This window comes from Octodon degus, unplaced genomic scaffold (assembly GCF_000260255.1).
Source record: "Octodon degus isolate 3935 unplaced genomic scaffold, OctDeg1.0 scaffold00268, whole genome shotgun sequence".
Lineage (NCBI taxonomy): Eukaryota > Metazoa > Chordata > Mammalia > Rodentia > Octodontidae > Octodon > Octodon degus.
In genome coordinates, this window is record NW_004524844.1 from 1,250,980 (window position 1) to 1,261,902 (window position 10,923).

General features: G+C 51.8%; 2 protein-coding genes across 4 annotated transcripts in view; one reads left to right on the top strand and one right to left on the bottom strand.

Annotated features, from left to right (window-relative positions):
* Positions 1-592: 592 nt before the first annotated feature.
* Positions 593-8,526, bottom strand: Prrg2 (proline rich and Gla domain 2). 3 transcript variants are annotated; one of them, XM_023706639.1, is made up of 8 exons: positions 8,456-8,484; positions 7,649-7,814; positions 6,685-6,782; positions 6,298-6,479; positions 6,071-6,110; positions 2,637-2,784; positions 1,426-1,554; positions 593-1,160 (listed from the first exon to the last, which is right to left on the bottom strand). In XM_023706639.1, exons 3-8 carry the CDS (start codon positions 6,767-6,769, stop codon positions 1,142-1,144), a joined length of 603 nt encoding a protein of 200 aa, XP_023562407.1. In that variant the 5' UTR covers positions 6,770-6,782; positions 7,649-7,814; positions 8,456-8,484; the 3' UTR covers positions 593-1,141. The 3 variants fall into 3 exon arrangements, with proteins under 3 accessions (XP_023562407.1, XP_023562406.1, XP_004646501.2); XM_023706638.1 differs by having other exon boundaries at positions 6,685-6,822; XM_004646444.2 differs by lacking the exon at positions 7,649-7,814 and having other exon boundaries at positions 6,685-6,822; positions 8,456-8,526.
* The window catches only part of Nosip (nitric oxide synthase interacting protein), a 14,823-nt gene continuing 12,426 nt past the window's right edge, over positions 8,527-10,923 (top strand). Inside the window, exon 1 of the mRNA XM_004646445.2 lies at positions 8,527-8,608. The gene's annotated coding sequence lies outside the window, so the exon portion shown is untranslated. The remainder of the gene's footprint in view (positions 8,609-10,923) is intronic.

Consider the following 10,923-nt stretch of genomic DNA (forward strand, 5'->3'; position numbering starts at 1 on the left):
CCTCCCCTTTTCTCTTTTTTTTCTTTGCAGCCGCCGAAGGCCCGGGAAGGTCCGGGGGGGGGGGGGGGGGGGGGGGGGCGGAGGGGCGGGCAAGGGAGGGGGGTGCAGCTGCTGTACCAAGAAGGGGGGAAGGGGGATCCCCCTGGAGGAGGGAAAGGGGGGAGGAGGGACCCCGCTGTCTCCGCCTTTGCCCGGGCGCTTGCAAGAGAGAAGGGGGGGGCGCGCGCTCGGGAGGGGGCGTCCCGGGCGGCCCCGGGGTGGGTGCAGGCGCTGGGTGCTCGCTCTCTCGCCGCCGCCGCCGCCGCCTCCTCCTCCTCTGCGCTCACGGTGCAGCCATCTTTGCACAAGGCGGCTGGGGAGGGGGGAGGGGAAGGGGGGCGGGCGGCGGGGTGTCTGGCTGCGCTCCGCTTCCTCCCACAATCCCGTGCAAAAGCAAAAAAAAAAAAAAAAAGAGAGAGAGAGAGAGGCTGAGCGACTGAGCTCTAGCAGAGCCTGGGGGTGTAGGACACAGCGCTTGTACAGAAAACCAGCTCTGCCGTGCGCAGATGCGCTAGAGAACGCAGTTCAGTTCATTAGATTTTTATTTTTGCATTGTTTCGGCCTTTTATTGGGGGGGGGCTTTCCAAAGGATTTTTATAACAGCTTAACTGTGGATCCCCGGTGCAACAGAAGCACCTGCCCCCTCCAGCACACTTGCAAAACGCCCCCCACCCTTTCCCTGGGTTATGAAGGGCACCTGTGTGCGCACGGGGGGGGGAGGAAAACACGCGTGTGCGCGGGTGGGGCTCTCGTGTGTTATGTGTCTCGTGGCACGGAAGAGCCAAGTCGAGTCACATCTGGCCACACGCAAGACTGCTCACCCGGCCTGCGAGCACACCTATCCTGAAGACGGGACTGACCGGCGGCCCCCCCTAGTTGGGAGGGGAGCGCATGAGGGGTAGGCACCCCGGCTCTGCAACACATTGATGCGTGTGTGGGTACGCGGCGGAAGCACGTGTGCCCGGGTAGGCCTCGGGTGGAATGACCCTTGATCTTCCCCCACCCCCAGCTCAGCTCAGGTCTTTAAGAGGCCTGGGGGCTTCCGGAATCTGTTGTGAATCGGGGGCACGGTTCTGGGGAGCCCCCACTCTGCAGCAGCTCTTCACTGAGGCCTCCTGAGGCTACAAGGGGAGGAGCACAGTAGGGAGTCAAAGATCAGCCCCCCCCAAGATTGGTGCCTCAGCCAATCCCGGGCCTTCTGGGCACAAGCCCCACCTTTCTATAGACTTGTAATACTCTACTCTCCCAACGTCGGGCCACGCCCCTGTAGACAGTTGCACAGGGCCCCGCCCCTGCACCTCAAGCCCTGCCCCCGGGTATCCAAGCCACGCCCCAGATCACCTCCCTCCCCCTTCACCTCCGCCCGCGTAGCAGCTCCGCCCCTACCTTGAGTAAGGGGGTGGAGGTGCATCGTGCACCCCAGAAGCCGCCAGCGCTTGCTCATAGGTGGGGAGGCCTGGGGGTTGGGATGGAGGCAGGGGCGTCGGAGGGCTCAGAGGGCTGATGAGGCTGGTTCTGGAGACAGAAAAGATTGGGGGGGGTCAGGTTAGAGATGGTCAGTAGAGAGGACAGTGACCACCAGAAATAGAGTGTTAGAGATGGAGGGAAATAGACCAGAGGAAAAGAGGGTCACCTTCAGCCTAGCCCTATGTGGCAGAAAATCAGCCTGAAATGACAGGCACGGTACATGGCAGGTAGACACAGAAAGGAGAAAGGAATGCAGGCCTGTAATCCCAGCCTTAGAAGCAAAGGGAAGAGCCTCAAATTAGAGACCAGACTGGGCTACAGAGTGAGTTCAAGGTCGCATGGGCTACATGTCAAGACCCTGTATAAAAAAAGAAAAAATTAAAACACACACACACACACACACACACACACACACCAGAGCAAGGTGGAGTACACCTGCCATCCAGCATTCTAGAAGGCTGAAACAGGAGGATCGAAAATTCAACCCCATCTTAGGCAATATGGCAACTTAGTGAGACCCTGTCTCAAAATAAAAAGGGCTGGGAATGTCACTCAGTCTGAAGGCCCTGGGTTCAATCCTCAGTACAAACAAACAGACAAAAAAAGACCCACAGAGAAAGGCTTTCATTCACAGAGGCACCAAATGACAGGCAGCGTGATAGAGAAGCAGCCCTACAGACAGGCAAGTAGACAGATACACAGAGGACAGAATCAGCAGATCCACACAGACAGCAGCACAGCAGAGACTAGGTCATACTCATCCTTTAAAGAAAACCCAGACCCACTATACTTGGACACTCAGACCCTCAGACCCCCTTTGAGACCCTGCCAGTGCCAGTGAGAGACACTCCTAGATCACTCACTGCACACAGAAACACACGCTGCTCCCCATCACCATGGAAACTGCCAGGCCACAGGCAGCTGTGGACCACGGGCTGCTCAGTACCAGCCTCGCCAAGACAGGGTACGCTGAACAGTGTTCTCCTGGGCACCTGGAAGCCCAAAGACAGGCAGGTAGCAAATGCTTCCAGAACTCCTACCGCCTGCTGGACTCTTTGGAGCATTCCTCACGCCCTCCAACCCCCAAGCCTCAGCCCCAGATCAAACCTTCCTCCCTCCAGGTCTCTTACTCTTGGGGACTCAGCTGTTGGCTTGGGGGCTGGCGCCGCCGCCGCCGATAATGCAGATACCAGAAGGTTCCCAGGCCGGCCAACACAATGAGCAGGATGCCAGACGTCAACCCCACAGCCAGGGCCGCTCCATCTATCCGTCTCTGCCCTGTGGGGAAGGGAGCTGCTCTGTTATAGGCTGTTGGACCCCAACATCCAAATCCCACATACCCCCACAGCTGGAACCACTTCCTCATAACTTCAGGGAATTCTAGAACATAAAGGGACTGTAATAACATCATCTGAAACTAAGAAATAGGGGATCTGTAGCCCCATGACAACTCAGGGAAGCCCTCAGCTGACAGGGGGTGGTTCTATCCCCAAGAATCGGGCGCAACTGCTGGTAAGGGATCTATCTACAAAGCTAGCACTTGACACACTGAAGGCAGCGAAGGGCACTCGGGATGCCGGCTTGAAGAGCCTCCTAATTCAATAAAATTAATAAAAAAAAAAAAGAAAAAGAGGCCCCTAAGCCAGGCACAGTAGCGCACTCCTGTAATCCCAGAATTGTGGGAAGCTGAGGCAGGTGGTCATAAATTCTAGTCTAGCCTGGGCAATTTAGCAACTTAGTGAGGACCTGTGTCAAAATAAGGAAGGTTCAGGATGTAGGTCAGTGCAAAAGACCCTGGGTTGAATCTTCAGTACCACAAAAGTGAAGAAAGAGGGATTGGGGAGATAGCTTAGTGGTCTAAGTGCCTGCCTGGCAAGTACAAAGACCTAGGTTCAATCCCTGGTACTGCATGTCGTGCCAGCCACTGAAACCAAACATCAGGGCACACACTTGTAATCCCAGCACTGGGGAGGCTGAGACAGGAGGATCACTACAAGTCTGAGCTGCATAGCAAGACCCTGTACCAAATATAAATAAATAAATAATGGAATAAATAATGGGGCTGATGAGATAGCTCAGCAGACTATGCCTGCTTAGGCAAGCTGGGACCATGGTTTGATCCCTGGTGCCACATGCTGCCCCAGCCCCACCCTGACGGTGGGCTGAGCTGGCCAGAGTCGGGCATAGTGGCACATGCCTGTAATTCCAGCACTGGGGAGCCTGAAAGCAGAAGAATCACCACGAGTCCAAGCTGCGTAGTGAGACCCTGTAACAAGCAAATGCATTAAAAAAATAATAATAATAATCATGGGGGGGGCAGGGAGATGGCTCAGTAGAATAAGCACTTCCCTGGCAAGTGCAAGGGCCTGAGTTCAATCCCTGGTTCCGCAAATAAATAAATAAATAAATAATAATAATAATGATTTAAAAAAATTTTTTTTCAGAATCAGGGATTGAACTCAGGCCCTTATGCTTTCCAGGGAAGCACTTATTCCACTGAGCCATCTCCCCAGCCCCTCTGGCCCTGATGAAAATAATTTTTTTTTTTTTGCGGAATCAGGGATTGAAGTGCTTATTTTACTGAGCCATCTCCCCAGCCCTTAAAATAATTTTAAGAAAAATGAACAAAGAGGTCTTACACTGAGTATTGTCAGATGTAACCATTAATAACAGACATTCAGATGTACAATTATTTATTTATTTATTCATTTAGCTATTTATATATTTTTGAGTAAATAAAACAGTAAAACCATTTAGTTAGCCCGGCTGGGTTTGAGCCTGTTATCCTCCTGCCTCAGCCTCCCAGAGTGCTAGAATTATAGCCCTGTGCCTAGCAACAACAAATACACTTTAGGGCTGGCCAGATAGCTCAGCAGACTAAAGCACCTCCTTAGGCAGAGCGCAGTGGCTGGGGTTCAAGCCCCAGCCTGCGTGTCAGCCCCATCCCCAGGGCACACTGAGGCATCGATTGAGACTGGGGGGGGGTGGCGCGCACCTGTAATCCCATCTTCCCAGGGAGGATGAAAACAGAAGGATCACTACAGGGCTCATCTACATAATGTGACCCTGGAGACCCTACACTAAATTTAAAAAAAAAAACACATTTTGGCACAAGTATATCCCTTGAAGTATTTGGAATATATCTATACTTTAAAATTTTTTACATTGTGCATCAGAAATTTAAACTGACCCATGAGGGAGGGGCATAGAGGGAGCCAAGCTTCCAGTACTTTGGCATCTCCACCTGCTCTGGAATGCAACCCCTTCTCCTGATTAAGCAACTGGGGGACAAGGCCTCCACTCTAATCTATGTTCACAATCTACAGGAAAAAATGGCCCTAGTTTAGGACCCTAGGGACACACCCTCAAATAATTGGGTATCTAGAACTCAAGTGGACATTTGATAAGATGCAGCCCTCTTTAGCATTTGGAGGGCAAAGGAGGGAACCTCAGGCTTTCCAGAATGTGCTACTGGGGATACTTGTTTTCCTCAAGGGTTGGGCATTGAATTCAGGGTCTTCCCACTCTCCCTTCTTTTTTTATTTTCATTTTTTGGTTTATTTGGAGACACGGTCTTGCCAAGTTGCTAAACTGCCTACAAGCTAGGCTCCAGCTTGCCATCTTCCTGCCTCAGCCTCCCAGAGTGCTGGGATTATAGGCATACGTCACCATGCCCAGCTCAGGGACATTTCTTTTGGCACGGGACGGAAAGCATCCTTCAAACAGTAAACTCTGGGATTTTTATCCATTTTAGGAAAAACTTGCACTAAGGAGGCAAGCTGTCCCAATTTGTGGACTGAAGAAGTTACTGGGCCTCGTTAAGCCTATACGGAAGGAACTGCCTCCCCTTAACAACTAGGCTCCCATGTAAGGATGTCAGCCCAGTCCTAGGGCCTGTTGCTAAGGTGCTTCCACCCCTAGCAACCAGGCCATGAGGGGGTGGGGCATCTGGTGCCCAGAGGGGGGTCCTCTGGCAGGCAAGAAGCCTTGGCTACTCCAACTAGGTGCAGTTGCTAGGGAGAAGGCCTCCTTAGCAACTAGGCTGCTGCAGCTGGGATGGGGTTGTGGGGGAGGGGAAGACAGCCAGGTAGCACTTGGGGCTTCCTCAGGCTGGCCTGGCCAGACCCCGTTGCTAAGGAGCAGCCCCCCTTAGCAACAAGGCTGCAGTCAAGATGGAGCCTCAGAATTCAGAGGAGGGGCAGGGGGTTGGTAAAACAACAGGAAGGACAAGACAGGTGAGGATGGCTCTGAAGGCACTGGGGTCTGGATTCCTAAGAAGGACGTGGGGTTGGCTTACCCCTCAGATGGATCTTGCAGCCCTAACCCTCCTCCACTGTACTGCTCCCTTTCTGGGGACTCAGGGCCTCCTCCAAATGCCAATGCAGGGCTTCTCCGATGGGATTCTACTGTCAGGGGAGGGGGCTCTTTAATGGTCATCTTCAGGGAGCATGAATTGGACGTCAGCTAAGTCTGTGTCTAATTTGGGGTGAGGGGCATTGTTTTGGCCTCCGTGGGAACTGGTGCTCACTGCTGCACAGCACAAGGGGGTGTGAGCCCCACTTACCTCCTTTGCCATTGTAGGGGTAGCTCTCCCAAAAACGATTCTTGAAAGGCCAAGGGAAAAAGAGGAGGAGGAAAGGCAGCAATTCAATGGGGAGATTCACAGTCCCACAAAAGCAGCCCACCCTGACCTCCGAGTCCCCAGGAATGAAGTTGCTGAGGCCCAGGGTCCTTATCCCAATGCCTGGAAAGGACAGAGGGTCCCAGGCTTAGGGGCCTCCCAGCCTTCACCGTCCGGGTGTTGTCCTCGAAGTACTCCCGGGCCTCTTCCCAGGAACACTTCTCCTCGATGCACTCCCGCTCCAGGTTCCCTGGTGTGAACAGCTCCAGGTCCCAGTGATTGGCTCGAGGAACTCGTCTGTGGCCCACCAGGAACCGCTGGGCCTCTGAGGGGCCCAGAAAGAGTTCTGGGCCTAAAGATGTGACGGCAGAAAAAGAGACGGTCCCTAGGCCTGGGTGCAGAAGGGGTGGAGATCTAGGGAGTCCCCTCAGGAAAAGGTCTGGGGCCTGGTCTGAAGAAGGGGGGCGCTGGACCCTTGGAGTAAAGGGGACAGGGATAGGGGACATAGAAAGGCAGAGGCCAAGCCACCAGCCTACAGTTACTTCCCACCAGCCTACCTTGGTCTTGCTTTTCACCACTGGAAGTATCCAGACAAGTGGCCAAGCCCATACAGAGCAGCAGCAGGGAAGGGTGACCCCTCATATCTTGTGGACACCTGAAACCAGGTGCTGAGTAGGGAACCGGGGCCTCAGTCCCTGGGGAATAAGGCAAAGGGGTCACCACTTGGTCTCTGTGGTGATAAACAATGAGCATCAACTTCTTTTCACTTTTTTTTTTTTTAGACAGGGTCTCACTGTGCAATTCAGGCTGGCCTTGAACTCGCAATACTCTTCATCTTCCTGCCTCAGCCTTCCAAGTACTGGGATTATAGGTGTGCAACACCAACCCAGCTTGGTTTCACTTTTTCAACAAGTTTATTGTACCCATTTTATAGATAAGGAAACTAAAGCCACAGGAGACAAAATAACTGGCCTAGAGACACACAGTTTGGCTGGGCGCACTCCTGTAATCCTAGTACTCAGGAGGCTGAGGCAGGAGGATCATTGCAAGTTCTAAGACCACCCTGGGCTGCAAAGGGAGCTCAAAGCCAGCCTGAACTTCATAGTGAGACCCTGTCTCCAAAAGACAAAAACAAAACAAAACACTTCACAAATAGATTTGCGGATTTGAGGGAAGGCAGTGTTTCCAGAGAGGAGGACGAGAGTGATGTGGCTTTTTCTTCCTGTGTGACACCCAGTGGGCTTGGTGCGCAGTAGGTGCTCAGACACTACTCCCTGGAGAGCTGGAATTGCTTCTGCCGCCCTGGCAACTTCCACTGACACCTCTCCCTGTCCATTGCTACATCCACCCACAGAGATCAAAGATCACAAAGCAAGGTCCTAGGTAAGGGTCTGAAACTGTGAGGGGGCAGCAGCTCTGATCTCCTCAGACTGGGGGGCCCAAGTTTAGGGATCTTAGAAGGTGGGGGGCAGTGCAGCAGGGTCCCTAAGCCAGGCTCTGTCTCCAGGAATACACACTTACCTGGCCAGGTATGTGAACACTGCTCTTCCTCTTTAATTGGGACCTCCTAGGCCAGCAGCGGCCAGCTGTGAGAAGGGACGGAGGAGGGGAAGGAGGAAGGGTCCTCAGCTCCGATGGTATTCAAGCCAGAGCCCGGTTTCTGGTAGTGGGGCGGGGCTTGTATTACCTGCTCTGGGCGGGACTCAGGTAAGGGACAAATCTTTTAAAGGGACCTTAGGAGGAAGATTCTATGGGCTAGAGCTCCTTGGAGAAGCCAGGGTGTCTGTCACCATAGGGAGCTTCGGCGACTGGATTTCCACTCCCTCCTCCATCATCCCTCCATCTCCCAGGCCTGTCCACCCCCTGGGAGCTTGCCTGGGCTGCTGGGAAAATAAATGCCTGAGACTCTATATATCTAGAAACTAGCAGAAACGGCGTGGCTTGGTCCCTGCCATAGCCGGAGAGTAATTTAAAAAATCCCTGCTTCCTAACAGTGACGTGAACACCCTAGATTTCGATTTCTGATTATACTTTATAAAGTGGGAATAGAAGAGTTGTCACTTCTCAATAATCCCTTAAAATGTAGCCTGAAAAACAGATAATATATTTGGAGCAATAGGCATCCCGACCTCTGGCATAGGTGATTAGTTCTTAAACTCTTAAACTTGAAGAGTCAAAGCTTGGGAATGGAGCGGGAAATCTGCGCTGGCAAATGCTAATACGGTACATACTAAGCAATCCCCGTATTCATACCGGCTTCATTAACCGGAACCTTCTAGTTGCAACTTACGTTTCCGGAGGGAGGAAGAAAAAGAAGAAAGGACTTACCAAACCTGGCAAGACACCTCGGCAACTAGGGGCAGCTTTATTTCCGGTCTCTACTGTCAGGCGGAAGGAGGCAGAGCGGAAGAGAAAAACAACACTCCCTTCCTGTGCATTGGCGCAGTTAAAGCGAAGAGGGAGCGAGGAGTCGTTTGTGAGGTGAGTTTCAGGAGGTGAAGGGGTGATATGGCTGAGGTCCAGTCCTGCGGGGTAGAGCTCTGGGATCCCAAGGAGAACTAGGGCTAGATTTCGGATTCCCGGGTCCCTGTAAATTATTAATTGAGCTTTCTGGGCGCTCCAAGTTGGAGGGTGAACTACATCTCCCAGCATCCCCTGAGAGCCTAGGCTCGGTCCATCAGTTCTTCGGGGAGAGTAGTTCCGCGATGGAGGACGAGGGGTCGGAGGACCAGATGGAAAGAGGGAAACTTCCAGGGCCTAAGAATTGGTAGTTGAGAGGAAGCAGGACTCCTCGTTTCTTGGCATCAGCCCGGACGGAGGACGGCGGGCGGGCGGGCGGGCGGGCAGGAGTGGATGGGCTCACCTGTGGCTGTCTTCTCTGCTCCCTTCGACAACCCCTTTTCTCTTGGGGCTAGGATAAGGTTTGCCGTATTCTTTTGTGAGTTTTGGAGTCGGGAATACTTTGGCTTTAATCCTGACTGTGCTGTCAGTTCAGTGTGACGTTGGCCCTTGAAGGGTCCTGGAAGCAGTTTTAATGTTGTATTATAAAAATGTTCAATGTTGCCCAGACTTGCTGCCCATGATGATTTTGGCCATACTTGCTAAATGCATTTTTCAACTTCTCAAAGTGTATCCTTTGGCTACATCGTGACAATTCACCTTTAGTTCAGGATATATGAGTAAAAACCAAAGACAGTCCCTTACTCCCATCACACCTGATCACGGTAACCACTCACACATTACGTGTGTGTGTGTGTGTGTGTGTGTGTATTTTAGGGAAGGGTCTACAGGGTGTTCAGGGTCTCACTACTATATCGGACTCGTAATGATCCTCCTGTTTACAGCCTCCCAAGCGCTGGGATTACAGGCGCTCACCACCATGCCCAGTCGCAATCGCTGTCTCAGCACGCCGGGGGGTGGGGGTGGGGTGCTGGGCCAGCACGGCAGCCCCTGCGCCAGCTTGCAGGCACTTTAATCCTTTGAGCTATTTGTCAGGCCCCTCACTCACAGATTACCACATTTGATCTTATCCAAAAGGCTGAGAAGCGATTCTCACACATTACCAAAGCAACCGTCCTGCTAGATTGTGATCCACTACTTAGACCATATTAAAATCCAGTGACTCAGAAATATGTGTGTTTGTGGCACTGGGAATCAAATCTAGAGTTTGTGCTAAGCAAGCACTGTACCACTGAGTTATATACTCCCACCCCCAAAATACCGTGTTATTCTTGTTGTTGAATTGTTGGTTTGTTTGAAACAGGACCCAGTCAGGTGATAGCTTATTATGCCTTTTAAGTCTTTCATAGAATAGCCCACCTCTACTGCACCTTTTCTTGGTATAATGGGTTCCTTCACTGAAGAAACTTGGACCTGGTGTTCTGTTGATCATCCTACCATCTGATATGTCCTTTGGCTTCTTGTTTGTTTTGTTTTGTTTGTATTTTGGAGACAGGGTCTTGCTATGCAGTTCAGGCTGGCCTTGAACTCACTTTGTAGGCTCATCTCAAATTCACAGCACTCCTCCTGCTTCAGCCTCCCGAGTGCTAGGATTACAGGCTTACTCCACCGTGCTTGGCCTCTGTTTTTTTTTTTTTTTGAGACAGGGTCTCATATAGTTCAGGCTGGTCTTGAACTCAGGGATCTTCTTGCCTCAGTGTCTTGAGTGCTGGGATTACAGGCATGCACCACCATGCCCAGCTAGGGCTCTGACTTTCAGTCCTCCTGCCTAAGTCTCCCAGAGTGCAGGATGAGGCATATGTCTGCCTTGGCTACCTTTGTTTTCTTTTCTTTCTTTCTTTCTTTCTTTCTTTCTTTCTTTTAAAAATGTATTTAGTAGTAGAGGGTCTACAGGGTCTCACTACACAGATCGGATTTGTAGTAATCCTCCTGTTTTCAGCCTCCCAAGCACTGAGATTATAGGTGCCCGCCACTACACCCAGCCTCAATCAGTCTCAGTGCACCCCCGGGGGCGGGGCCAGCATGGCATGCCTGGGGATCAAACGGTCCTTGTGTCTGCGTAAGCAGGCGCTTTAATCCACTGAGCTATCTGGCCAGCTCTAGACCCCACTTTCTACTGTTCGTTAAAAAAAAATTTATTTCTCAGGCCAGGGAGATAGCTCAGTAGAACAAACACCTGCCTGGCAAGCACAAGGTCCTGAGTTAAATTCTCGGTACTGAAAAAAAAAAAAAAATTGTATTTTAGGGAAAGGTCTATAGGGTGTTCAGGGTCTCACTACTAGATTGGATTTATAGTGAGCTGCCTGTTTACAGCCTCCCAAGAGCTGGGATTACAG

Coding starts and splice junctions, on each gene's coding strand:
- Prrg2 (XM_004646444.2), bottom strand. CDS start 6,769: ATGAGGGGTCACCCTTCCCTGCTGCTGCTCTGTATGGGCTTGGCCACT. Junction 2,785..6,070: donor CCCCTACAATGGCAAAGGAG/GTAAGTGGGGCT, acceptor CCTTCCCCACAG/GGCAGAGACGGATAGATGGA. Junction 1,555..2,636: donor CAACAGCTGAGTCCCCAAGA/GTAAGAGACCTG, acceptor TTCTGTCTCCAG/AACCAGCCTCATCAGCCCTC.